The 25,321-nt window shown below is 34.9% G+C and overlaps 1 protein-coding gene across 1 annotated transcript in view; it reads right to left on the reverse strand.

Annotated features, from left to right (window-relative positions):
• The window catches only part of LOC123668393 (alpha-mannosidase 2), a 172,634-nt gene extending 148,182 nt beyond the window's left edge, over nucleotides 1–24,452 (reverse strand). Inside the window, exon 1 of the mRNA XM_045602125.1 lies at nucleotides 24,367–24,452. Within this exon, the coding sequence (XP_045458081.1) occupies nucleotides 24,367–24,448 (82 nt within the window). The 5' untranslated portion in view covers nucleotides 24,449–24,452. The remainder of the gene's footprint in view (nucleotides 1–24,366) is intronic.
• Nucleotides 24,453–25,321: the final 869 nt, after the last annotated feature.

Here is a 25,321-nt window from a genome sequence, read left to right on the forward strand (position 1 = left end):
AATGCCGCAAGTTTTCCAACCAGAAAAACTTTTCTCCTTAGTTTCATAGTAAAACACAAAAATATCTAATCCGTATTATGCTAAACAGCCATCTACTAAGAGGAAGAAACATCACGAGCAATGATATTACAAGAAACGTGCGATTATTAAAAACAAAAAAAAAATCAATAAACAAACAACCAACATCTTGACGTCTGTCTCGAAATTTATATCACGATGTATAACTTTTCAAAATTTAATCTGATTATAACTGTATTTAAACATAATATTCTGAAAAATTTCGTCCAAGCCTCACTAAATATCACCCAGGGATCAAAAGGTTGGTAAAGACACCACGTGATTAATTGACAACCCCAAAGCATTAGTATCAGAAATTCGGTTAATACAGACCGTGCCTGGCGCAAGCTTCGCACCAGATCACATTTCCGTCAGGCGTCAGCTCGGCCCTCTGTCACTATAAATTGTAATTACATTAAAATCTCTTCCCGTGTGACGCATTCATCGAAATTAATTACAAGTTATCAATTAATAAGTGTAATTAATTCAATGCAGGAACCTTTTCGTATTCATTATAGTTTATAGGTGTAGTTATAGGTGGTTATTGTGTTTTATAAATTAAATGTAACAATTATTCTACTTGCAACTATCTACGTGCGGAGAGTTATAAAAACATCGTAAAAAGTTATGAAAATATAGTAAAATGCACCCCACGTTTTTTACTCTGAATTGAATTATTCTCTTATTTACTTAAATTTTATTATAATTCTATTTTGAAGTAACTAATTATGATTGATTGTTCGATCTTCTACTACTGTAATCAAAAATTATTTTTTACTTTTTAGTTCGATTAGCTATAAAAGCGTGGTTTTATAGTTTTTTAAACTATAGTTTATTTTTAATCGATATTTAGTGCTTGTCACATGGTCCTGTTTAATTTTGATTGCGATCAGAGAAGTACTTTTTGAGTAATCCCTAATAATGCGTATTTACTTGACAACATTTTCGTCTACCACGTTGTATTACCGGTCGATGTGATTGAAGTCGGCTTTTTTCGTTTCCGAGCAAACACGATTATATCTTAAGGAAGTTGTGTTATAGATATTAACATACTTTAAAGGCGTGCCGTTTACCCAACAATTTGTCTAAAATGTATTACTTTTAAACAATATTTTGTTTTTATATTTTTTGTATTGTCCATTAGTAACGAAATGCACATACGTTACACAGTCGACGCTAGTGACGAATGTAAATCAAGATAAATTGATAGAGACGTAATCTGACGCGTAGGAAATAACGTAAACACTAGGAAATCTATAAAAAGTTCACGCAACTTTCTCCGCCAGTGTTAGACGCGTACGAGAGGGAAATTCACTTTTTACTTTCAACGGCTGCCTACCTGTTTGTATACAGCTGGTATATAAACTGTGTTTATTTGTACTTCATGTATATCAAAATTTTACATACATAATATGACTAACTCGTTGGCGCAGTTTGTAGTGGCCCAGCTTTCTGCTGCGGATTATGGGTTCGATTCCCGTCTGAGCCTGGGTGTAATATATATTTATTTATATGTGCATTTTTCGTACATTCATTTGTTTCGAACAAATTTAAAAATTTGAACTGAGCTTGCTAAGATCTTAAAGGGAATACGTTCACAAACTTTAGCAAATCTTTGACGCAGTGGTCGCAACAATTTGCTGTTAAGCAAGCTTTCGCAGGTTCGACTGCTCAAAACGATTATTTGTAATATAATCCACACAATATACCTTGGTCTGGCAATTTTTAACCGTTTTTCCGAACTCACAATACATGTGTTAATTTCTAGTCGAGTAATCATTTGAATTCTGAACAAAAATGACGAGGAAAAAGAATCATGGTACTCTTATATTCGTTTTTCATTTTTAGTCATCTATACTAATAATATAAGCTGGGTGGGGATTGCGGAAAACCGGGATGTCTGGCGCGAACTTGGGGAGGCCTATGTCCAGCAGTGGACTGCGATAGGCTGAACTAATTGACTAACTGATTGTATAAAGCTGAAACTTTGTTTATTTGTTAAAACGCGCTACTCTCAGATAGTACTGGATCGAATTCAATAATTATTTTTGTTTTCGATTAGCCCATTTAGAGCCTATTTAGCCCGAGGAAGATAATATTTTGGTATGTTTTTTTTTTTTCTTAAATTACCGCATGTGAAACCGCGAGCGCGGCTAACATGTTATAAGAGACCAAAGAACTAAAAGCTGACTATAATCTCCAAGCCATGTCACAAAATTCGCGACAAACGCCACGTTAGATGAAATCGAAAGTAAGTTTGAACCGTACGAGTCAAACGTTGACTTGAAACCTTGAACCTCAAGTTACTTGCACGTGACGCGTCATAGCGTCGCGTATGAGAACTCGTTTGACGAGAGACATGAGGTTTGATAATTGATTTACATTGTGTGTGTGTTTTTTATTTATTTGAATCTTCATTTGTTTGATATGCTTTGAATCTCTTGTAGGTACTTGTTAATCCTACCCCATGGTGTTTTATTTAGTTTTTTTTTAATTTAGTAATTCTGGTCTATGTTACGATAAATAAGAAAAAATTAGAACGAATAATTAGAAAAAAGTGTGTATGTACTTATGTATGTACGTAAGAAGTTATACTTCATTGGCTAGCTAACTTCACGTTGCTAACTTCTTCTTCGTTGACTAGCTAACTTCAGGTTATCGGTTTTTTGTGACGGGTGCGCGCGCATCGAAACTTTAATTTAGAATTTACTTTTCAAAAGAAGTATAACTTCAAAAACAATATTCTTTTTGCTTTTTGCCTTTCGATATTTTACTATAAACATTATTATCAAATTTTAGAAAAGATATGTTTAACTTCAAAACATAGTTCATTATATAAAAAAAAAAAAAAAAAAAAAAAAAAAAACCATTAACGTTCGTAATACGTAGATTACAAAAATAAATCCCAACATACTTCTTTCAAAGAATTCCATCACATATCCGTATCATTTTGAAAGTCTCTCGCGATCAACGTGTACTAAGTAATTATCATTACTTTATAAATGAGCCTCGTAACACTTAGTACATCTCACGTCAGCATAACGAAACAGAACCTTCAAGTCGTTACTTGTAAAGGATTAAGTAATTAATACTACTAAATAATAAAATAAACTCGTCATACTTACGTTCAAATCATCTTCTAAAATATCTTAATTTATCATTAAATTGTGATTTTAATTGAATCTGTTAACTAGCTGAAACTGACACCATAGGACCGGTGACGTATTTAAGATACAGCGCCCCGGGCCATTTTAATTTGCCGCTCCATAATCGAGGGGGAAAGGTGAAAGCAGCGAATTTACTACGAATGTGTAATCGACTATTTTATTCTTTTACCTTTGTCTGGAATGATTTTTCGGCTGATCTTTTTTTTAGCTATCCATTGTTGAAAAATTTGATTAATTTTTCACGTCCTTGGGGCGAGGCGAATGGAAGTTGAGAGGGATATATGAGTTAGTAAAGACAGAAAGAGAGTGTTGGCTTTCGTAAATTTTACTTCAATCGTGTCTAAAGGACACTCATCTGTGCGGTAAGCAACTTAATGCTTGTGTTAGTTAACAGCCGACTGCGGACCTGTCGAGTTGTCGCTGGGTCGTGTTGGGCTCCCTGGAGCTTTGCTCGGTTGCTCGGTGCGATCCGGCGTTGGAGGTCGGGCGGGTCTGATCCCCAACACCTGTAGCTGGCCGTTGGAAGCCAAGCTTGCCTGGCTTGGAGGGGGGACGCTCCTGAACATGTGTCCCCATTCTGCAGACGGTAGACTGGTCCGGTTGAGCGTCCCTTAAGTGGAGTGGCCAGCTGAGGGGTCGGGGGACCTTCGGCTGGCTAAAGACCCCACACATCTTCAGGAGGGGTGATCTTGTGGGTGCCGCCCCTCTCTGGGTGCCGGGGCCCGGATGTTTTCATTCGGGCCGGCCGCCGGGACGAGGTCGTGCATACAATAGCTAGCTAGCGCAATCCCATCTCGCCCCACTTATAGGCGGAAGTCTGCTCACACGTGGATAGTTTTTATTCATTTTACTATTGACTAATATAATTAAACTTTTTTTTTTATGAATGTACATAGAAATTACACATAAGTTAATAAATACAAATATACAACTCGCGAAGCAGATAGCAGTGTCATTACATACTACGCCAACGGGCTACTCAAATCAAATATAATAATCTTTATTACAAACAATAATCGATTCTAAAAAAAAAAAAAAAAACTATTGATACAACTTTTTCTGTCTCCTTTACTATGTCAAAACATTAATCTCAAATTTACTCTTAAAATTGATGATTCAATCATTATAGAGAAAGTCCATTTATTAATAAAGACTAGTGGTCGCCCAGCGGTCGAAATTCGACCGTTTTTCATTCATTACAGCCTAAACAGTCCACTGCTGGACATAGGCCTCCACAAGTTTACGCCAAAAATAACGTGAACTCATGTGTTTTGCCCATAGTCACCACGCTGGGCAGGCGGGTTGGTGACCGCAGTACTGGCTTTGTCGCACCGAAGACGCTGCTGCCCGTCTTCGGCCTGTGTATTTCAAAGCCAGCAGTTGGATGGTTATCCCGCCACCGGTCGGCTTTTTAAGTTCCAGGGTGGTTGTGGAACCTTGTTATCCCTCAGTCGCCTCTTACGACACCCACGGGAAGAGAGGGGGTGGCTAAATTCTTTAGTGCCGTAGCCACACAGCACCAAATTAATTTAAATTATAAATTTGAACATTATTAAGCTTCTGTTTTCAAACACTATACTCTGTAATAATAATTAACAAAAGAGTATATATGCGTATGTGTGTCAAGTATATGGCAGTATGTATAATGTTTTTTTTTTTTTTTTGTTATTGATTTAATGTATTTTTATGCGTGATTTTTAGACTTATTCATTTTAAAATCTCATACTCCACCGTCCACGTAATTTTTGTATAATAATTGTGTTTGCTGGCAAACGAAAAAAACCGACTTCAATTACATCGACAAGTAATACAACGTAGGTAGACGAAAAAATAGTCAAGTAAATACGCATAATCAAAGATTACTCTTTACATAATAAACATCGGCTTTTGATTAAATTAAAAATCATTATAATCGGTACACCCAGTAAAAAGTTATGCGGATTTTCAAGGGTTTCCCATTGATTTCTCTGGGATCCCATTATCAGATCCTGGTTTCCTTATCATGGTACCACACTTGGAATATCTACTTTCCAACAAAAAAGAATTATTAAAATCGGTTCATAAACGACGAAGTTATCCCCGAACATACATAACAAAAAAACAATATATACGGTCGAATTGAGTAACCTCCTCCTTTTTTATATTCGGTTAAAAAGAGGGTACAAATTTTTGCTAAATAAATAGAGAACTATCATCAATAATATTGAGGACAAGCATTAGTTTTATATAAAAAAATATCTCATTTAAAATACATATGAAACTGTTTGTACACATACAATAAATAGGAGGAGTTAAGTAAGAAATGACTACACTCAACGAGAGCAATACATATATGCAAACAAAAGTTGCTTTACAAATACGAAAAAATATTAAATAATATATTACAATTAATGCACGAGGAAACAGTATAAAGAAATAAATAAAGCACGTACCAAATATTTCAGGAAAGTTAAAAGTAAAATATTGAAATACGCCCTGGACTGTTTCAGTGTAATAATGCATAGATCTTCAACTTATTACGGATTAATGGCTTCCAATGGGCGATCTACGTACGTAGCGATGCGTGTATATAAAACTCAAGAACTGAATGTAATCTGTACGTCGGCACCGAAGGCCTGGCTGACGTCGATCAATACAGTCGATATGGAATTAAACTTTTATTAGCGATTCGCCGCCGCTAACTTAATCTAATCACTCATCGACTTGAAGACATTTTGCTTACAATGGTTTTGGAGTAACTGCTGAAGAATTTGTTCTTTATATTACTAATCGCGCGGTATGATAAAAATTAGGAACGAAAACGTTTGCTCAAGTGACGCTGAAAATGAAGCGTTACAGCGCTTTTACAGCTATAGTAAAATATGGATACCAGCATTTACTGTGCCGATATTAATGCCAAGCGTCACTTCGTGTCTGGATTTAAGTCTTGAACTTTATCGTTTGAACTAATTATAGTTCAAATCCAACTTTAAAATGTTTTTCGAGTTTACTGTAGAGTACCCTATGAATCGATTTTCATATAAGGCTTTCGGTATACAAAAATATGAGGAGTTAGATGGCGAGATGGCGTTATATGGTATTAATCTTTTTCTTAGACCAGTAAGTCTTTTTTGTTCCTATTTAGACAGTCGATCTGAAGGAGTGAACTCCAATCGTGCGTCGGAGCTGACACACGCAGTTTTTTTTTTTTTTTTTTTTAAAGAATCTTATCATAGAGATCTGTGTCATTGAAGGAACTCAAAGAAGTCAACTTGGTGATGTAAACTGGTTAAGAGTGAAGAAAAAAAAAGCGTGCAGAGTGTAGAGGATGCAGCAATAAACATATATATACATATACATATATATATCTGCAAAAAAAATGATGTTTTTTTTTTATTAAAAAAATACCAAGTTTTGGACCAATTAAATCGCTAATGACGTCACAAAGTCACAACAAACAGTTACATTTATAACAGCGGTTGAGGTCCAGCCGCGGTGTAACATGAAACACTAAATGTCGTAAAGGTGTATCGTTTTCCGATACGTGATCCTTCACGCAACGAATTAAAAGCCTTATTTCACAGTAATTGGACGAGCGTTAAAAATAATTGTGAAGTTTTCGATAAATAATACATAACTCTGATGTATTTGATAAGGTGTAGTTAGAAATTTCACCACGAAATAATAACAGCTTGTTCATGTAATAGTGTGACTGAGATATTCATGGAAAATAAACGATATTAATATTTACTCGGTTCGATTAAGACCTTCATATTATAAATCCTATTTGGTAGAGTTAACTGATCTTCGTATAACTTTTTGTTTGCAAATTAAAAATAGACTAAGAAGAATAATTTTATCTGATTTAGTTATTTGTTTTATAGGATGTAAATTCATTATAAAACGCTTCAGCCTGTAATATCCCACTGCTGGGCATAGGCCTCTTTCCCCATATAGAAGAAGGCAAATGATTGGCGGATACATTCCCTACTACACGATAACAACCGGGACCGATAGCTTAACGTGCTCACCGAGGGACGGCGGGGAGACCCACAAGGATTAACAAACAAACCGGAAATAAATATTTCTTTAAACACAAATATCCACTCCGAGCGGGAATCAAACCCGCGACCGTCGGTGTTTAGGCGCCGCCGACACGGCACACCCACTATTACACCAGAGCGGTCGTCATTTGATCGTCATTATAAAACACAGTTTTTTTAAATTAATAATATAAAAAAAATTGTCAGAGATTGCAGTTGCACGCTAATTCATCGTGACTACACATTTGGGCTATTATGGAATTTTTACTTCGCTTTAATACAGGAATACCTCTCATCAAAACCGACATACATACAGGCCACTAGCAGCAGCCAAATTAGATAAATTTGCTCGAGCACGCAATACATTAGCGACTATAAACTCAAGGTTACGCGACTACGGCTCAGCGCACTCTGACTGACGTTTCGTCGTAAATTTTGAATTCACGCTTCTTCTCTCTAAAAACATTCTCAAGGTGTAAGATTCCAAAAATCTTCGTATAACTTTTTGTTTGCAAATTAAAAATAGACTAAGAAGAATAATTTTATCTGATTTAGTTATTTGTTTTATAGGATGTAAATTCATTATAAAACGCTTCAGCCTGTAATATCCCACTGCTGGGCATAGGCCTCTTTCCCCATATAGAAGAAGGCAAATGATTGGCGGATATATTCCCTACTACACGATAACAACCGGGACCGATAGCTTAACGTGCTCACCGAGGGACGGCGGGGAGACCCACAAGGATTAACAAACAAACCGGAAATAAATATTTCTTTAAACACAAATATCCACTCCGAGCGGGAATCAAACCCGCGATCGTCGGTGTTTAGGCGCCGCCGACACGGCACACCCACTATTACACCAGAGCGGTCGTCATTTGATCGTCATTATAAAACACAGTTTTTTTAAATTAATAATATAAAAAAAATTGTCAGAGATTGCAGTTGTACGCTAATTCATCGTGACTACACATTTGGGCTATTATGGAATTTTTACTTCGCTTTAATACAGGAATACCTCTCATCAAAACCGACATACATACAGGCCACTAGCAGCGGCCAAATTAGATAAATTTGCTCGAGCACGCAATGCATTAGCGACTATAAACTCAAGGTTACGCGACTACGGCTCAGCGCACTCTGACTGACGTTTCGTCGTAAATTTTGAATTCACGCTTCTTCTCTCTAAAAACATTCTCAAGGTGTAAGATTCCAAAAAAATTACAGTGTCCGTAAGATTTTTATTTTATTTTAAGTATATCTGCCGGGTCAATCTGTCAATCTTCCAAATAGTTATTTCTGGAAATAGACGCCGTTGTCGATAAGTCGTTATTGTTCCTTATCAAATATTTCAATCATAATATAACCGAATATATTTTTAGCAGGATGACCAGTTAGTTTGTCTGAATGTGTCAATTTCGAGCGACATCAATTTCAGAAGCGTACGGCTCCAAAATAGCTCGCAACAGTGTGTACAATATTTACTAATATATCGAGTTTACCCACTGGGCGAGATACTCTCCACTTATATCCCGCTGCTTCACTTAAAGTTGTCCAATAAACTTGTCTATTTCTAACGTCCATGATTCCTCACGATATTTCCTGCATCACAAGATTTTTAAATACATAATTGTGTTGTAAACGAAAAAAAAAACCGACTTCAATTACATCGACCAGTAAGTAATACAACGTAGGTAGACGAAAAAATAGTCAAGCAAATATGCATTATTAGTGATAAATTTAATAAAGTACTTTTCGGGTCTCATTAAATTGAACCATACATATGACACAGTAAAACGTTATAAGGTAACACGCTTTAAAAAAAAAATACAGTTGAATTAAGAACCTCCTCCTTTTTGGACCGTGTTTTTGACCGTGTGACTCTGGTGAAGTAGTGCGTGTGCCGTGTCGGAGCTTACACGCCGGCAGTTAGCGGGTTCCTGCTCGGAATGGATATTAAAAATCAGAATATAAGACTTCGCCTGCATTTAAGCCAGCGATGGTATTGTTTTAATCGTTCTATCAAACTCACTCACTTCAAGCTCGATAAACAAATTAAAACAATTACTTAGATTTCGATAGATTGTAATAAAACGTGTAGCATGACATTGGTAAGCCTAAATCCAACGAGTCCGCGGTTTAACATAACAGTTATAGCGAACGTTCGAGTTATAATTAACTTTGTAGGTTTTCCGCTTCGGCGACCCCGTACTACTCTTTCTTAGAATCTCACGTGCGACGGAGTTCTAGCACACACGTATAAAAATTCATTACTTCAAATTAAGTTGCCTTTTTTAAATATGGACTTTATAAAGAATGTACTAATAAGTCATGACCTAAAAGAAGTGTACTAACGGTGGCGCAGTTGTCACACAGATTTGTTGTGCAACCGGTCACGGTCCATACACATTTTTTTTCTTTTTTTTTTATAAAAATTTCAAAATAAGTTTTTAAAAATATCTTATAATGTAGCCGATATCTTATGATGTCACCCGCGGATAGGGTAGCTACCCAGGGTAGGGTAGTAGCCCAACAGTGAAAGCATTTTTCAAATCGGTTCAGTAGTTTCGGGGCCTATTCAATGCAAACAAACAATCAAATCTATCCTCTTTATATTATTAGTATAAATTACGAACCATCAGCCGTCGCTACACATTGACATTTATTACTTTGATGACACGTGACAGGATTTTGACCGTTATATAGGCTATTTACTCGTAGAGTTTTGCTGATTTCAATAGTATCGATAGCAAAGTCCGACCCAAAATAACATTTTCAGTCTTATCTTCTAATTAAGATTATGGCAGATTAGGCTCTGGGCTTATCTTAAGCTGAGAGTTGGCATCTTGTCCAGGCAAGCAGTCACCTTTGATACATTTTAATTTGGATTTATTTTTAAAAGGAATTAGAAGTTCTCGAAGTCTTTTAGGTCGACGAAATTAATTATTTATTTTATATATTCTAGCTTCAAAAACCTATTTAGGACGTAGTATTTCTATGTGACTACATACATAGTCATCAATACATATAATAAAAATGTAACAGATCGCTGTTTGTACCTGGAAGATATATGAGAAAAAAATATTATTGGGACCTTTATCAAAGCAAATAGCACCCAAAACATCGTTCGAATGTTGTCTGTTTATCTGCGCGTTTGTGCACGCTAATCTCAGAAACGGCTTATCCGATTTAAATGTGTCATTATTATATTAAAGTAAACTTCACGTAACATTTAGTGTTTGTTTCGTGTCAATCGGTTCATAGATAAACGAAAAAAAAACCGACTTCTATTACATCGACGAGTAATACAACGTAGATCGACGAAAAAATAGTCAAGTAACTACGCGTTATCAAAGATCACTCAAAAATTAGTAATCAGATCTCGATAAAATTTATATGTGACCACATGATAAACATCAGGTTTCGATTAAATTAAAAATTATCAAAATCGGTACACCCAGTAAAAAGTTATTGTGAATTTTCGAGAGTTTCTCTCGATTTCTCTAGGATCCCATCATCAGATACTGGTTTCCTTATCATGGTACATGGTAGGGATATCCCCTTTCCAACAAAAAAGAATTATCAAAATCGGTACATCTAATAGAAAGTAATGTGGTATAAATACAACGCAGGTCGACGAAAAAAGCGTCAAGTAAAAACGCATTATTAGATATAACTCGAAATTTAGTCGTTATATCTCAAATAAATTTAAATGGGACCAAATGACACACACCACCATTCGATCAAAAGAAAATTTGTCGAAATCGGTCCACGCAGTCAAAAGTTCTGAAGTAACATACATTAAAAAAAATACAGTCGAATTGAGAACCTCCTCCTTTTTTGGAAGTCGGTTAAAAAGTTATGCCGATTTAAAGAATCACGATGAACATGTAAAGTAATTAACTATTCCAGGCGGACGAAGTCACGAGCACAGCTAGTATTATAAATAAAATCCTCATCGTAAGTAAAATGATTAAATATAATGTGCAAGAGTTCACACCGGAGGGTGCCAATGACATACAAAGATGTCAAACGATATATCTATGGAATTGTAACATATAGACACACGAATTATTTATCTATACTGCGGACGCTGTAACGGCAAATCAACAAAATTTAAAACTGAATGGCAAGAGACCTGATGGATTGACGTTGGTTCCCTGGGAAAGGGGACGGGCGCTTTTGTGGGACGCAACCTGCGTTGACACACTTGCTCCGTCTCATGTCAGGGAAACAGCCTTAAAAGCGGGAACCGCAGCGGAAAAAGCTGAAACGACTAAACGGCACAAATATTCGTCACTAATTCCAAATTACACCTTTGTGTCCGACGTACGACGGTAATTCTCGTGTCACAATGTCAGTTACCATACACCTCCGAAACGGCTGGACCGATTTTTATGAAATTTTGTTTGCATATCGGGCAGGTCTGAGAATCGGCCAACATCTATTTTTTATACCCCTAAGTTAGAAGAGGGGGGGGGGATTAGGAGGGTTAATAGCAGATATGATAAAATAACGTTTGCGGGGTCAGCTAGTAACAATATAAAATCTCGTCATATTATCGTCAAGACCTCGTCTCGGGGATAAAGTAACTGGCATCGATAAGTTATCAATATTGACGTATTAAATCTTAGAAGCATTTAATATAAAAATAAGCGATAATCTGCACATGTGCGAAACTGGAGCGCTCGCACACGTTGCTCACGTCTGTGCGGGATACAACTGTGTAGCCCGACGACCTGGATAAAGTTTATCCTGCACATAAGCTACGAATAAATACGAATAAATAGCAGGAGGTAGAACAGGTCATTAATACCTGTTTCTAATTAAACTTTAAAATTTAATTAACTTTCAGATTAATATTTGCAAATCGAAATATCCCATGAATATAATAGAATTCAATGGAATCAAAAAGGATAATATATGAAAAACTTTTATCTATTGAATATCGTCATCCGTCGAATAACGACCAGTGAATCGGGTCCGGAATGTGATTCACAATAGCCACAAAATCGACCAGGACGTCAAAATCGAGGGCACGCGATCGCAGGGAAAGCTTCTCGCCGTGCTATACGTCGTATAATTGACCTCGGGTACATAATTGACTAATAAAAACCGTCGCGCCGCTCGCCGGCAGCGTTCTCCGCTATCACTGTTCAATTGCCCCCGCGTCACGATCCCGCACATTATCCTATTAAACACGAATGCGACTAAACTCCACGTTAAATATTTTCCTGTTTATGATATGTGCGAACAAGCTTTAACAATACTTCAGTCGGCGCGATACTGATTCGATGGTCCCCGATTTCGGTGAATATTTCAGACGGTGATGGGAGTGTCAGTGTCGAGTTGAAATTCCGATTATTCTGTCGAAAAATAAACCGAACGTCACGGGCTAAAAATACAGGACAAGAAACATATGTGAGACATGAAATGCATCACTCGCGTGGCGCGAGCAGGCTTTACTGTTGCAATAAGGACCCAACATCTTCGACTGATCACCTTTGAGCACCTTTTTTGAAACCTTCAAGTTTGGCTGACTGTAGTGCTGTGCGGTTTCCCGCGAGCGTCTATTACTCCTGTCGATACATACGAATGCCGTATCATTAACTAGTAATTAGTCGAATACGACGAGAGTTCTATTAAGTTTAATTATGCTATGTTGTAGCAAGCGAAAAAAAAAGTGACTCATTTATAAATATATATTAGTTTGACTGACGTTATAATATACAATAAGAATTCGATGTAGCCATAACTCGAAAATTTGAAGTATTTGGCACGTAACAAACGTGGATACTAAAATAGAGTGAACAAATATATGTAAATACCGACAAGAATGTTATTTTAATTATTAAAATTACGTGTAATTTTTATTATTACCAACTACCCACAAAATAACAAAAGTAATGCGGTTGAAAGTTTGAGCAAATCAATCGAAATAATTAAAAAATTCTTGTACGTAATCGAAGCTTTAATAGATAATTATATAACCTCAAATAGAATATTTGTATGTAATAATCAAATGTGCGGATGTCATACATCTTGGTTTTTGTAAGTTTGACATTTATGCAAATGTATTAAAAATAAATATTATTAAGAAAATTTGAGTAACGACAGAGTTCTTTGCTCTTCGCTAAAGAAGCTACATTCCGAACTAGTAGTGCCCAGTTGAAATATAAAAAAAAATATTATATCTATGTTTATTTTTACGATTGTGAGTTTACATAAATTGAATTTGATGATAATTTATTTTCGAGGTTTAGACATTTTCTGAATCAGACAAAACAATATAACTTTACAAATCTAAAATCCAAAGTGATCGAAATTTAAAAAAAAAATAATAATAATAGTGATATATAATATAATAAAACACGAGACTTTACTTATCTATAAATATTTAGTTTATTTATTAAATTAATAATGCTATAAAATCAACGTATTATGACTTTATACAGATAGCGAAAATGTGTTTATATAAAACATTATATATATCAAAAGTTACATAATCTTTATGACTCAAATGACCGACGCGAGAAGGAACAACCTTATCTCGTAGTCTCAAACCGCACTCTGCTTATCGTTTGCACAAAAACTTGAATAGGTAAATTTAATAACTAAATAAATTAATATAACATTAAAGTTATGTTTATTACTTCTGCTTTTAATTACTTATCTATATAAATAAAAATAAATTGCTATATGTGTTGATAAGCACATAACTCGACGGATATCGATTCAAAAATTGCACGCCTCCGAGGAGGCTGTGATTTATGGAACTATTAACTTAAAAGCCTATTGAAAATAAAGGCTGAAAAATTCTACAATTAAAAAAAACATTTAATTTTTTTTAATTATTATCATTGAGCTAGTAACTAGATTGCTAACTATACGAAAACTAAATTGTAAAAAATAATGTTTTTATAAGTGGCAAACTCAATAATTAATTAACTAATTAATATTACTTGGAGGTCTGCACTTTTGGCTTTTCAATTTTTTTTTTAATTTAAATAATAAATTGTTGAGATGGAATAAAAAAAAATGTTGAAAATTTTATAATTTGACAGTTCCTAAGATAACATCGGTCGGGTTCGCTGGTATAAATATAAATATGTCTATAATATGTCAATAAATATGTAAGATAGATAACATATCTCTTTTAGGTAACATCTTGCTGACAGAGATTCTTACGTGTTTTTTTTTTTTTTTTTTTTTTAATAATTGTTCATATAAATAATATATAAACAAATAAAAATAGAATTATAAACAGATTGGAGCGGGAATCAAATACAATATTATAGCAAAATCGAGGCGGGTCCACAAACCGCAGAGCAGAAAACAAGGTCATTGCAAACTGAGCCACCGAGCAAATCAGTTTTATTTACTTGAAGTACTGCGTAGGTTCCATTATATCCTTTAAGCAAAATATTTGCAACAAAAATATTTCCTATAGATAATATACGACAATAACAATATTAAATAATGGGATTTTGTGGTTTTAACACTTTTTATAACTAGACAATTTCAATGAAATTCGGACGCAGTTTTTTAACAAACCAGTGGGCGTACAGTGGTCGAAAATAAAACATAATTAATTGAAATTATAAGTTTGAACATTATTAAGGTTCTGTTGTCAAAGACTATACTTCTATAATAATAAAAAAAAGAAGATTAATAATAAACAAAAGAGTATATAGTCGTGTGTGTGTCAAATACATGGTGGTGTGTGTAATATTTTTGTTATTGATTTAATGTATTTTTTAGGCATAATTAAAAAAATATTAGTATTCTGTACTAAGTAATTCTCTATATAAACTATAAGTATGAAAAATTTCACACTCCTCCGTCTGCGCAATTTTCGTGAAAAGGGGTACAAAGTTTTAGCTTCACGTATTAATATATAGATTATAAATAAGTTTGATTCGTAGTTACAAAAGAAGGATTCCGTACAACCAATCGAATGCAATAATAGAAATTCGTTACGTTAAAGTAAAAAGGAACGAAACGGAAACAAGTTTATTTAAGGGATTTAACTTTACTTTATTTCTACCGTTTCACTCATATTTTCACTTATATTATATTATGTATTTTTAGCCGACTTCAAAAGAGGAGGAGGTTCTCAATTCAACTTAATTTTTATGTTTTTCCTCGTAACTTATTGCTGGGTGGACAAATTTGGATTTTTTTTAATTCAAAAGTTGATACTTCTGTAGTCCCACTTCGATTTGATCCAGATCTGTTGAGTCCTTTTTATTACCCCTGATAATGCATCTTTAATGATTAATTGTTCATCTACATTCATTGTTACTTGTCCATATAAACGAAAGGTTTTGTTTCAAATTTTAAGGTATTACAAATTATAATTCTAAATACTAGTGGATAAAGAGCGAAATCCCAGCACTAACTCCTTTTGACAAACTTCGACTACATGATATGAAAAGTTTATTTCATTAGCAACTTATAATTTTATAAGTTACCCTACATGTGTGTGTCAGATATACACGTGAAAATATTACTAACTATATAAACCTTAGATACGCCCTAACAGTTTACATTCAACTTCCATAAATATGATCTTTATTACGCTCATGCAAAAGATGGTACACTAATTTACATACAAATTGATTACCTCTGTATATGCGATCTAGAATACCCTTATGATTTCACTCGTGTAGAGATTTAATAAGTACTTTTTAGTTTAGTTAGTTAGTTTTTAAATAGTTTAGTTAGTAGTAGTTACGCTTCAGTCTGTAATATCCCACTGCTGGGCATAGGCCTCTTTCCCCATGTAGGAGAAGGATCAGAGCTTAATCCACCACGTTGCTCCAATGGGGGTCGGCGATTATATTCCCTACTATGAGTAACGATCGCTATCAGGTGTACATGAAAACAATCGGGATCGACAGCTTAACTGCTCTCCGAGGCACGGTGGGGCGACCCACTAGGAACAATCCATGGCTATAACCGTTGCGCCAACGCGGCGTCATAGTAGTTAAGTTAGGAAAACATCTCAATTTATTGAGGTAGGTTACATCAGGATTTGTCCTGCTTAAAATCTGGAGCAGACCGTCTGAAGAAGCATGATATATGTCTATCTCTTATGGATATCCCACAACAACATTTTTTTTGTCATTTACTTTTTACGACAAATTTGTCGAAATAATGGCTAATTTTCAAAGCGATTTTAACCAATACAGCATTATAAATCCTCATCTAATTAAATACCTTAAATACATTTTTGATTTAATATAGATCTATAGGGCCCGTTACAGCATATGATTTAAATGAATATTTTCGAAGATATTACAGAGTTATAAAATCGTGGTACGTAGCGTTTGCGGCGGTTACGGCCGGCTTTTACTCTAAAGTTAACGCGTGCTGGCCACGGGCAGTAATGAATAAATCAAAACTACTGGATCGATTTTAATCATTTTTTCAGTGAATGACATAGGCTATAATTATATTTTATACCCGTGCGAAGCCGCAGCGGGTCGCTAGTTCTCTATATAGGAGAAATGTCGGAGATTGCTCCAGTTAATTTTCTATAAATAGTTAAAATAGGGAAAACATCAATGTCACTTTACTTTGGCGCGCCAATTGACCAATTAAATTGTAGTAAATTAGAAACTATTACTACAATTGAATGGTAGAAGTAAGCCCTTCAGACGGCCGTTTTAATTTATTACGATTTAATTGGTCAAGAAGCGTGGTTAAGCCAAGAGTCAGCGATGAGGTTTCTATATAATGGCCCAGTTTTAAAAAATGTATTAGCATAAGCAGCTCAGCTCTTAAAATATATATAAAATATAAGAAAACAGTATTCCCGCGATGAACGCGTCGCGGACAATGGGATCGCTAATGCTATTTGCACGAAGCCGTTCACAGGAAGAGATGAAATGCAACATTGAATACTCGCGCTAAAATAATTCCCGGAGACGTTTGTTTTTCGCTCACTGTTCAGAGGTCTGAGCTATTATTGTATTTTGTTTGAAATCGTTACGAACGGTGCATTGCCCGCGATAATATTACAGCGGATATAAATGTTGGCAGTTATTTATTTCTATTTATTCATTTTTATTTTTATTTTTTGTTTGTATTTTGTTTTACTAACATAGTTCTTAAGTAATTATTATTGTACTAACCAACTATGAGCCTATGTTGCTTGACAATAAAAGATTTTTATTTTATTTTTATTTTTTTATTTATTTATAAATAGGATGATGTTCATACCTAATTTTGGGAATATATCCAGTAATCCGCATTAGAGCAGCGTGGTAGATTAAGCTCTGATCCTTCTCCTACACGGGGAAAGAGGCCTATGCCCAGCAGTGGGATATTACAGGCTGAACCATTTATACCTACTTTTATATCAAAACTAGGTGCGGTAGTATCAAGCACATTATTGTGATAACATTTAACAATAGATTTAAATTGCTTTCTAGTTTTCATTGACATCAACAGTCTAAATTACGATTTTTTTTTTACAAAAGCCAACCAACGACACTATTACAAACGCACAGGCCATGGAAAAACATTTCTATGGAAATTTCGTCATATGTGTGGATGGAGCCACATATTATCGAGCTACTATAACCACTGTATAAACGCGTGGTCGAGGAAGACGTTTCATACAAACTCTGAAGCCCACGCTACCATTTTTTTTTATATCACTAGGTCGGCAAACAAGCGTACCGCTCACCTGATGGTAAGCGACTACCGTAGTACATAGACGTCTGCAACACCAGATGCATTGCAAGCACGTTGCCGAGCTTACCCCTACTACCCCTCAGGAACACGGGAACACAACACAGCTTGAAAGCAGTATTATTTAACTTTACGGAGGTAGTTTCTTGATTTTCTTTATCTACCTCCGCGCTAAATAGCGCCTTAGTAAATGTAAAAAAAAAAATTGTAACTTTGTAATTAGTCAGGAAACGAGCGAGTGACCTTCCGTTTGTAATTGAATATGGGGTTTTTTGTTACGTTTAAATCTTTTACACGGCGTCCTCTGTCGACCTGTGACGGCTTAATTATGACCTTTGCGAGCTTCCTTACGTACTTTTTGTCATCTAATACGTATATACATATAAATCTCGTTTCGCGGTGTTTGTGGTCACACTTCTGCGAATATTTAAACGAATTTATTATTTTTTTTTTTTTTGAATGTTATTTAGTAGGTATGATAATAAATCGTTTATTTCATACCGCTAGATATTTTTTTAAACAGGATTTTTGTAATTAGGATGTTCTTAACCAGATTTTTTTCTATTCACACTGCGGATTTTGAAAGTTCGCAAGACAGGAAGTTTGTCGGTTTAGGTAGTTGAAATAAATAATTACTTTTGACTACCTTTTGGGGCAGTTTGTGGTTGGCAGTGACCCTGCTCTCTGCTGCTGTTGTGGTTTCGATTCCCGCCTGAGTCTGGATGTAGTTATTTATATATGTATTGTTTCTATATATTTTTTATTAAAAATACAAACGTATTTATCTATATCAGTCCTCTGTTACCTTTAAAACAAACATTAAGTTGTTTACCGTAGGATCTGACGACCGTTTTTTTATTTTATTTATTATTGGAGCCTGATTCATTTACACTGTAAATATTATTATTATTTCGTAATTCTAATGTTTTATTTAACTATACTGCCTTTGTTATTGAGTTCTTATTATCACAGCATATGTGCACGCATTTGAAATTTAATGAAAGTGTATTTAGCATACACGTGCTAAATAACTATTCTACACAGCTGTAACGGTTTTATTGATTGATCTGGTAAAGTTTACTTGTTTCAATTCCACTGATTCGAATTGCTACCGCTAACGCGTCGTCAAAAATTTGATAAAACTGTAAAATATCAGCCAGTATTGTAAAATCTGGTGAACTCTGGTGAATCCTTTAAGAACTTAGTAGGGTGAAGCACGCTTTAGCCTGTAATATCCCACTGCTGGGCATAGGCCTCTTCCCCCATGTAGGAGAAGGATCAGAGTTTAATCCACCACGCTGCTCCAATGCGGGTCGGCGGATATATTTTTTATTAGATTAGATTATAGATTACTATGAGTAACGATCGCTATCAGGTGTACATGATAACAACCGGGACCGACGGCTTAACGCGCTCTCCGAGGCACGGTGGGGAGACCCACAAGGACTGCACAAACACCCAGACCACGGCAAACACCTGTATGGCCAATACAAATGTTTGTCATGTGCGGGGATCGAACCCGCAACCGCCAGCGCAACAGGAACAATCCATGGTTGTAACCGTTGCGCCAACGCGGCGTCGCGGGGTGAAGTGACAGAAATATTTATCGAAGTCCTACCATTTTTGAAGCGACACGTTTTGTATGGTAATCGACCTTTTTCCCCAGACCGTGATTATTGTCGATAGAACAAATCACACAACTACCTACCTTCAACTTTTCAGAAGTTTCACTTCTGCCACGTGTAAACTACACACCAGATACTATTTTTTAGATTTTCGTTGATTCGAAAACTTAAAAATATAAATTATACAATCACAATTTTTTTTTTAATATGTCACTAGGTCGGCCAACAAGCATACGGCTCACCTGATGGTTAGCGATTGCCGTAGCTTATAGACGCCTGCAACACCAGAAGCATCGCAAGCGCGTTGCAGACCCAATCCCCAATCCCCCCAGGAGCTCTGGTCACCTTACTCACCAACAGGAACACAATACTGCTTGAAAGCAGTATTATTTAGCTATGATCTTCTGTAAGGTCGAGGTACTACCCCAGTCGGGCTGCTCCATATTTTGAGCAGGAAATTCCTGCTGTGCCCTACCTCAGTTTACTGTGCTAAGTTGTTTTCTTTTTTTAATCTGTACTTAGGAAATAGTTTGACGCGCAAAGAGGTTTCCAGAGGATGTTTATGATTATAATTATTTATTTACTGACGTACTTAATAATATTGGGAATATAATTTCAATCAATTTTTTATATATACTTATAAAAAATTGGGAATGAAAAGGATTTTTTTTTTAAATGCTCAAAGCAGCCTCTCAAAAACCACCTCAACATTATCCCTACGCAACACACGTGAGAACTCAAGGCATCTTTTAAAAACGGAGTTAAATAATTTGTACACCGAATAAAATAACAAAAATATTTTTTAGACAGTAATAAATAATTTTTAATTGTATGACGGGACATCAACTTGAGCGCGTGAAGTACGAGTAGTTTATATGTTAATATGTACCGAGGTCGCTTGCGAGGTTTTTTTTAAGTACAAAGTTTTGAACATTTCATATACTAAGTTTTATTTATTATTTTTATTATAAACTTAATTAATTTAATTTTTTAAATTATGAAACTTATTTGAGATATTTAAAAGAACGTTAACTTCTCACATTTCTGTGTCTTCATACATATTTGTATCTTTGTTTACATTTATTTCATTTTCGTTGGTCTAATCAAATTTATAGAGTTCCGCTAAAACTTAGATGTGTATATTAAATATATCGACACCAACAATTTACACTACGCCAACTCGAATTTTCGATAAGTTGGTTTTCTTAATGCAACTTGAATAAATGTGTTTTTTGTTTTGTAATAATAAAAATTGTGAAATTTGCAATCAATAAATTAACTATTAAAGATACCAATTTCAAATAAGTTTCTTAATTAATATAAAAGGTATCACGTTTTTCCCTTTGGCCTCGGCGGTATGATAAAATGTTATTTACAGTAAATTATTTGTTAGATCTAAGTTTATCTCTTTCGAAACATCACAATAAGATGATTTATCTATATATATATATATATATTTATATATATATATATACTAGCTGTGCCCGCGGCTTCGCCCGCGTTGAAATTAGTGTGTCACAAAGTTTTCCCGGCAAACTTCCAGTGAAACTCTCATCAAAATCGGCTTAGCCGTTCCGTAAATCTTCCTCTTGCCAATTTTGAGTGAATCGATCACATACACTTTTGGGGACTTTGTTTTATAATACACTAACTGTTGCCCACGACTACGTCCGCGTGGTTATGAAGATATGCATTACTATTAAGATGTTTAACGCATATTATTTTTTTTATTTCAGTCATTTGAAATGCTTATCAAACTGAGTAACTTTTTAAAAGTCACAATTTAGTATAATTTAGTAGTTATTTTTATAAAACCTCTCTATACACCACATTTTTAGTTTTATTTTCAGGCTGTATGTTTCATACAAACTATCAACCCCAATTAAACCCCCTTAGCGGTGGAATATCGTAAAATCTGTTCTTAGCGGACATCTACTAACTATAATCTACCTCCCTGCCAAATTTTGTCTTTGTCCAACCTGGATAGATAGGGACTATCCAGCGGTTTTTGAGTTCTCGTGATGAGTGAGTGACCTTTCTCTTTTATATATGTAGATTACGATGCATTATTTGAACACCTCCTCACCATCTATAGATTATATAGTTTAAATTTCAAGTCTCTTACTTCAAAAACATAAGACTTTCATACAAACTTCCGACCCCCGTTTTATCCCGTTAGAAGTCGAGTTTCGTAAAATCAGTTCTTAGCGGATGTCTACGCCCTATAAGGAACCTACCTGCCAAATTTCAAGTTTGTAGCTGTTATAGTTTCGGAAGTTTCGTGATGAGTGAGTCAACCTTCCATCCCCATTTTAACTCCAGAAGAGAGTTGATTTCTAAAGATACATTATTTGGTCACCTTTCTACCATCTATAGAGCATACCTTTTAAATTTCAAGTCTCTTACTTCAAAAACATAGGACTATCATACAAACTTGCAACCCCCATTTACCCCCTTAGGGGTTGAGTTTCGTAAAATTCGTTCATAACGGATGTCTACGTACTATAAAAAGCCTATCTGCCAAATTTCAAGTTTGTAGCTGTTATAGTTCCGGAGATTTCGTGATGAGTGAGTCAATCTACCATCTCCCGTTTTAACCTCAAAAAAGAGTTGCTTTCTAAAAATACATTATTTGGACACCTTCTCACCATCTAAAGAGCGTACATTTTAAATTTCAAGTCTCTTACTTCAAAAACATAGGACTTTCATACAAACTTCCAACCCCCGTTTTACCCCCTTAGGGGTCGAATTTCGTAAAATCCGCTCTTAACAGATCTCTACGCCTTATATGGAGCCTTCCTGCCAAATTTCAAGTTTGTAGCTGTTATAGTTTCGGAGATTTCGCGATGAGTGAATCAGCATACCATCCCCCGTTTTAACCCCAAAAGGGAGTTAATTTCTAAAGATACATTATTTGGACACCTTTTCACCATCTATAGAGCTTACATTTTAAATTTCAAGTCTCTTACTTCAAAAACATAGGACTTTCATACAAACTTCCAACCCCCGTTTTACCCCCTTAGGGGTTGAGTTTCGTAAAATCCGTTCTTAGCGGATGCCTACGTCTTATAAGGAACCTACCTGCCAAATTTCAAGTTTGTAGGTGTTATAGTTTCGGAGATTTCGTGATGAGTGAGTGACCTTTCGCTTTTATATATATTATAGATATATATAAATAGGAATGTCTGTCTGCATGTCCATTATAGAATCATAAACTATGCATTTGAACATATCATGATCTTCAGCAAAGTGTTGTGCATGAGCCCACAAAGTTTCTGAGTTGTACGACCAAAAAAAGGCGTACGCGCGCAGAGTACAACTAGTATTAAATAAAATAACGTTATGATTGCTTAAAGTTATAAGTATCGTTTCCTTAGTAATTGTTACTCGTAACATATTACAAACTTGAAGAATTACCTTCGAATATATATGTTTAGCCTAACTGAACCTACCACTCAACTGTCCCCAGAAGGAAAACACTGTCTGAAGTCTTAAGCCCAGGTTGTCTGAAGACAGACGTCTGTTATATCTGTAAAGCTTTTAACTTAACCTAACAGCACTATCCGTTAACAGGATTATAATTGACGATTGATGATTGATTCGTTCTGTCTAAATGCACTCAGGAATGTTTCACAAAATATACTATTTGAAATGAAATGAAAACATTTATTTCGTCATAAGGTGATATACACACTTAACGAAAGTCAAAATAATGTCATATACAAAAATAAAAATACACATAAATAAAAAAAAAAAACAACAGAACTCGACAATAATATAAGAAAGTTAAGGCAGCAAAAAAATCAGACAATAAAATAAAAATTTATATCTTAACATTGGGAACATTACAAACTTAGGTAATATACTCAGTGTTATGTGCAAACTTAACTTAGTCGAAATAATCAAAATATTAAGTTAATTTAAATTTCTAATGTCTCGGTAGACATTACCTTCCTATTATGTCCTCGGCTTTATTAAATATTACAATAAATAAGATAAACTAATGTCCCTAGTGTAGACCGAGAGAAAAGAAAGCTCGGTTGTAAAAAAAAATTCGTTTGTAAGTCTGTGTATGCGGAAGATTTCAGTCTTCAGGCAGGTCAGTGACCTTAAACGTCGACGCGAATGCAATTGTACATAAAACTTATACAGGTATAACACGAAATACGAATGTCGATAAACAATAATTGAGCTTTTAAATATCGGATCGATGGAAGATAGTTCACGCTGTCATTTCCCTGCGGCTCCTGTAACCAGGCGCGGAACCAGACTTAGATTGTATTTAGTTTTTCGTGTTATAACGGATACATTTATGTGTACGTATGTTTAGTTGCTTTTTTTACATAGTTATATTCTTACAGAAAAAAATAAGTTACTGTCATATAATTTATTGGATAACACTGGGTAACTACCCGAGTTTGTTATCGCAGTTTTGAAATTTTTAATCGATTTGCTGCTATTTCAAATGTAGATTTTATTTAGTTGTTCGTTAAGTTTGTGTAATCAAATTTCGGTGAAATGAATACTAAATAATTTTTTATTCATTTCATTTCATAATTACGAGAATATTGTTGTGAAAAAAAAAATCGAGGTTTTATTCATGACTTTTACGCTCGTGATAGACATGAATTGAGAAAGGCAGGTATCACTCTGCACTCGGAATTTAACACGTAAACTATATTTAAAATAGTAACGTCAAACGTAACTGTTCCCGTCTCGTTAGTTCCGCACCTGTAACCAGCTAGCCTAGCTAACTACCAATACTTACCGAGCTCGAACAGACTCGAAACTTACCTGGTTTAGGGTACGCTGGGGACACGGTATAGTAGTAGCAGTAGACGCCGAAAGCCAATGCGATGAGAAGCAAAGCCAACATTCGCGTGGAGAAGGGTCGGCATCGTAGTATGCGTAGAACGCGCATCTTGCTGGAATATTATATTATATCAATAATTGATCCCTCATATGTATTATATAACATTATTAGACATAACAGTCAAGATACTGCCACATACTGGCAGGTTTTTCCTTAATCATCATTAGATATTGAACCTTGATGTAGACGGTCGATTTAGTGTGATTCAAGGTTACATCAGCTTAATTTATTATCATTTATATTAAACCAAGAAATAAATTAACAATAATTTAATTTAAAAAAAAAAGCATCGCATTGATGGCATCACATGGCTTTCAATTGATATTATTGCAGCTCTAGCAAAATTTTGCTATTGTATATTTCGCATTGCAAATAAATAACTTAAATGTTACAGAATAATGTGAGTGGAACCGTTATAGTTAGAAGATTTTTTTTTATTTTAAGTATAATCCATATAATTATATGTATTTCTTTACATGTTGTTGTTAGTCGTTAACGCATAAGCAGTTGATAAAATAATTTCCTTATTGAAAACAATTACTTCAATACTATACAGATTTAAATTTATTTTCCTCTCAGCGCACATCATTTGTTTCATAATATATTTATTCACAGCTTTATTATATCAAGATTCTTTTAATCTTTATTTCATTCGAAGGACAAAATATACATTTTTTAAAAAGGGGATTGATTGTAGCATAGAAGCCTGTTATGTATTCTTTGGACCCTCGGAATCATTTTATATAAATGTCAGTCACCGCAAAAACCTGTCTTCATTGTCAAGGGACTAACATTCCCTTGCAGTTAATATTAAAATACTGTTTCATATTAATAAATGAAAAGATATAAAAGATTTGTGTCTTCTGCGGATCAGGG

This window comes from Melitaea cinxia, chromosome Z (assembly GCF_905220565.1).
Source record: "Melitaea cinxia chromosome Z, ilMelCinx1.1, whole genome shotgun sequence".
Classification (NCBI taxonomy): domain Eukaryota; kingdom Metazoa; phylum Arthropoda; class Insecta; order Lepidoptera; family Nymphalidae; genus Melitaea; species Melitaea cinxia.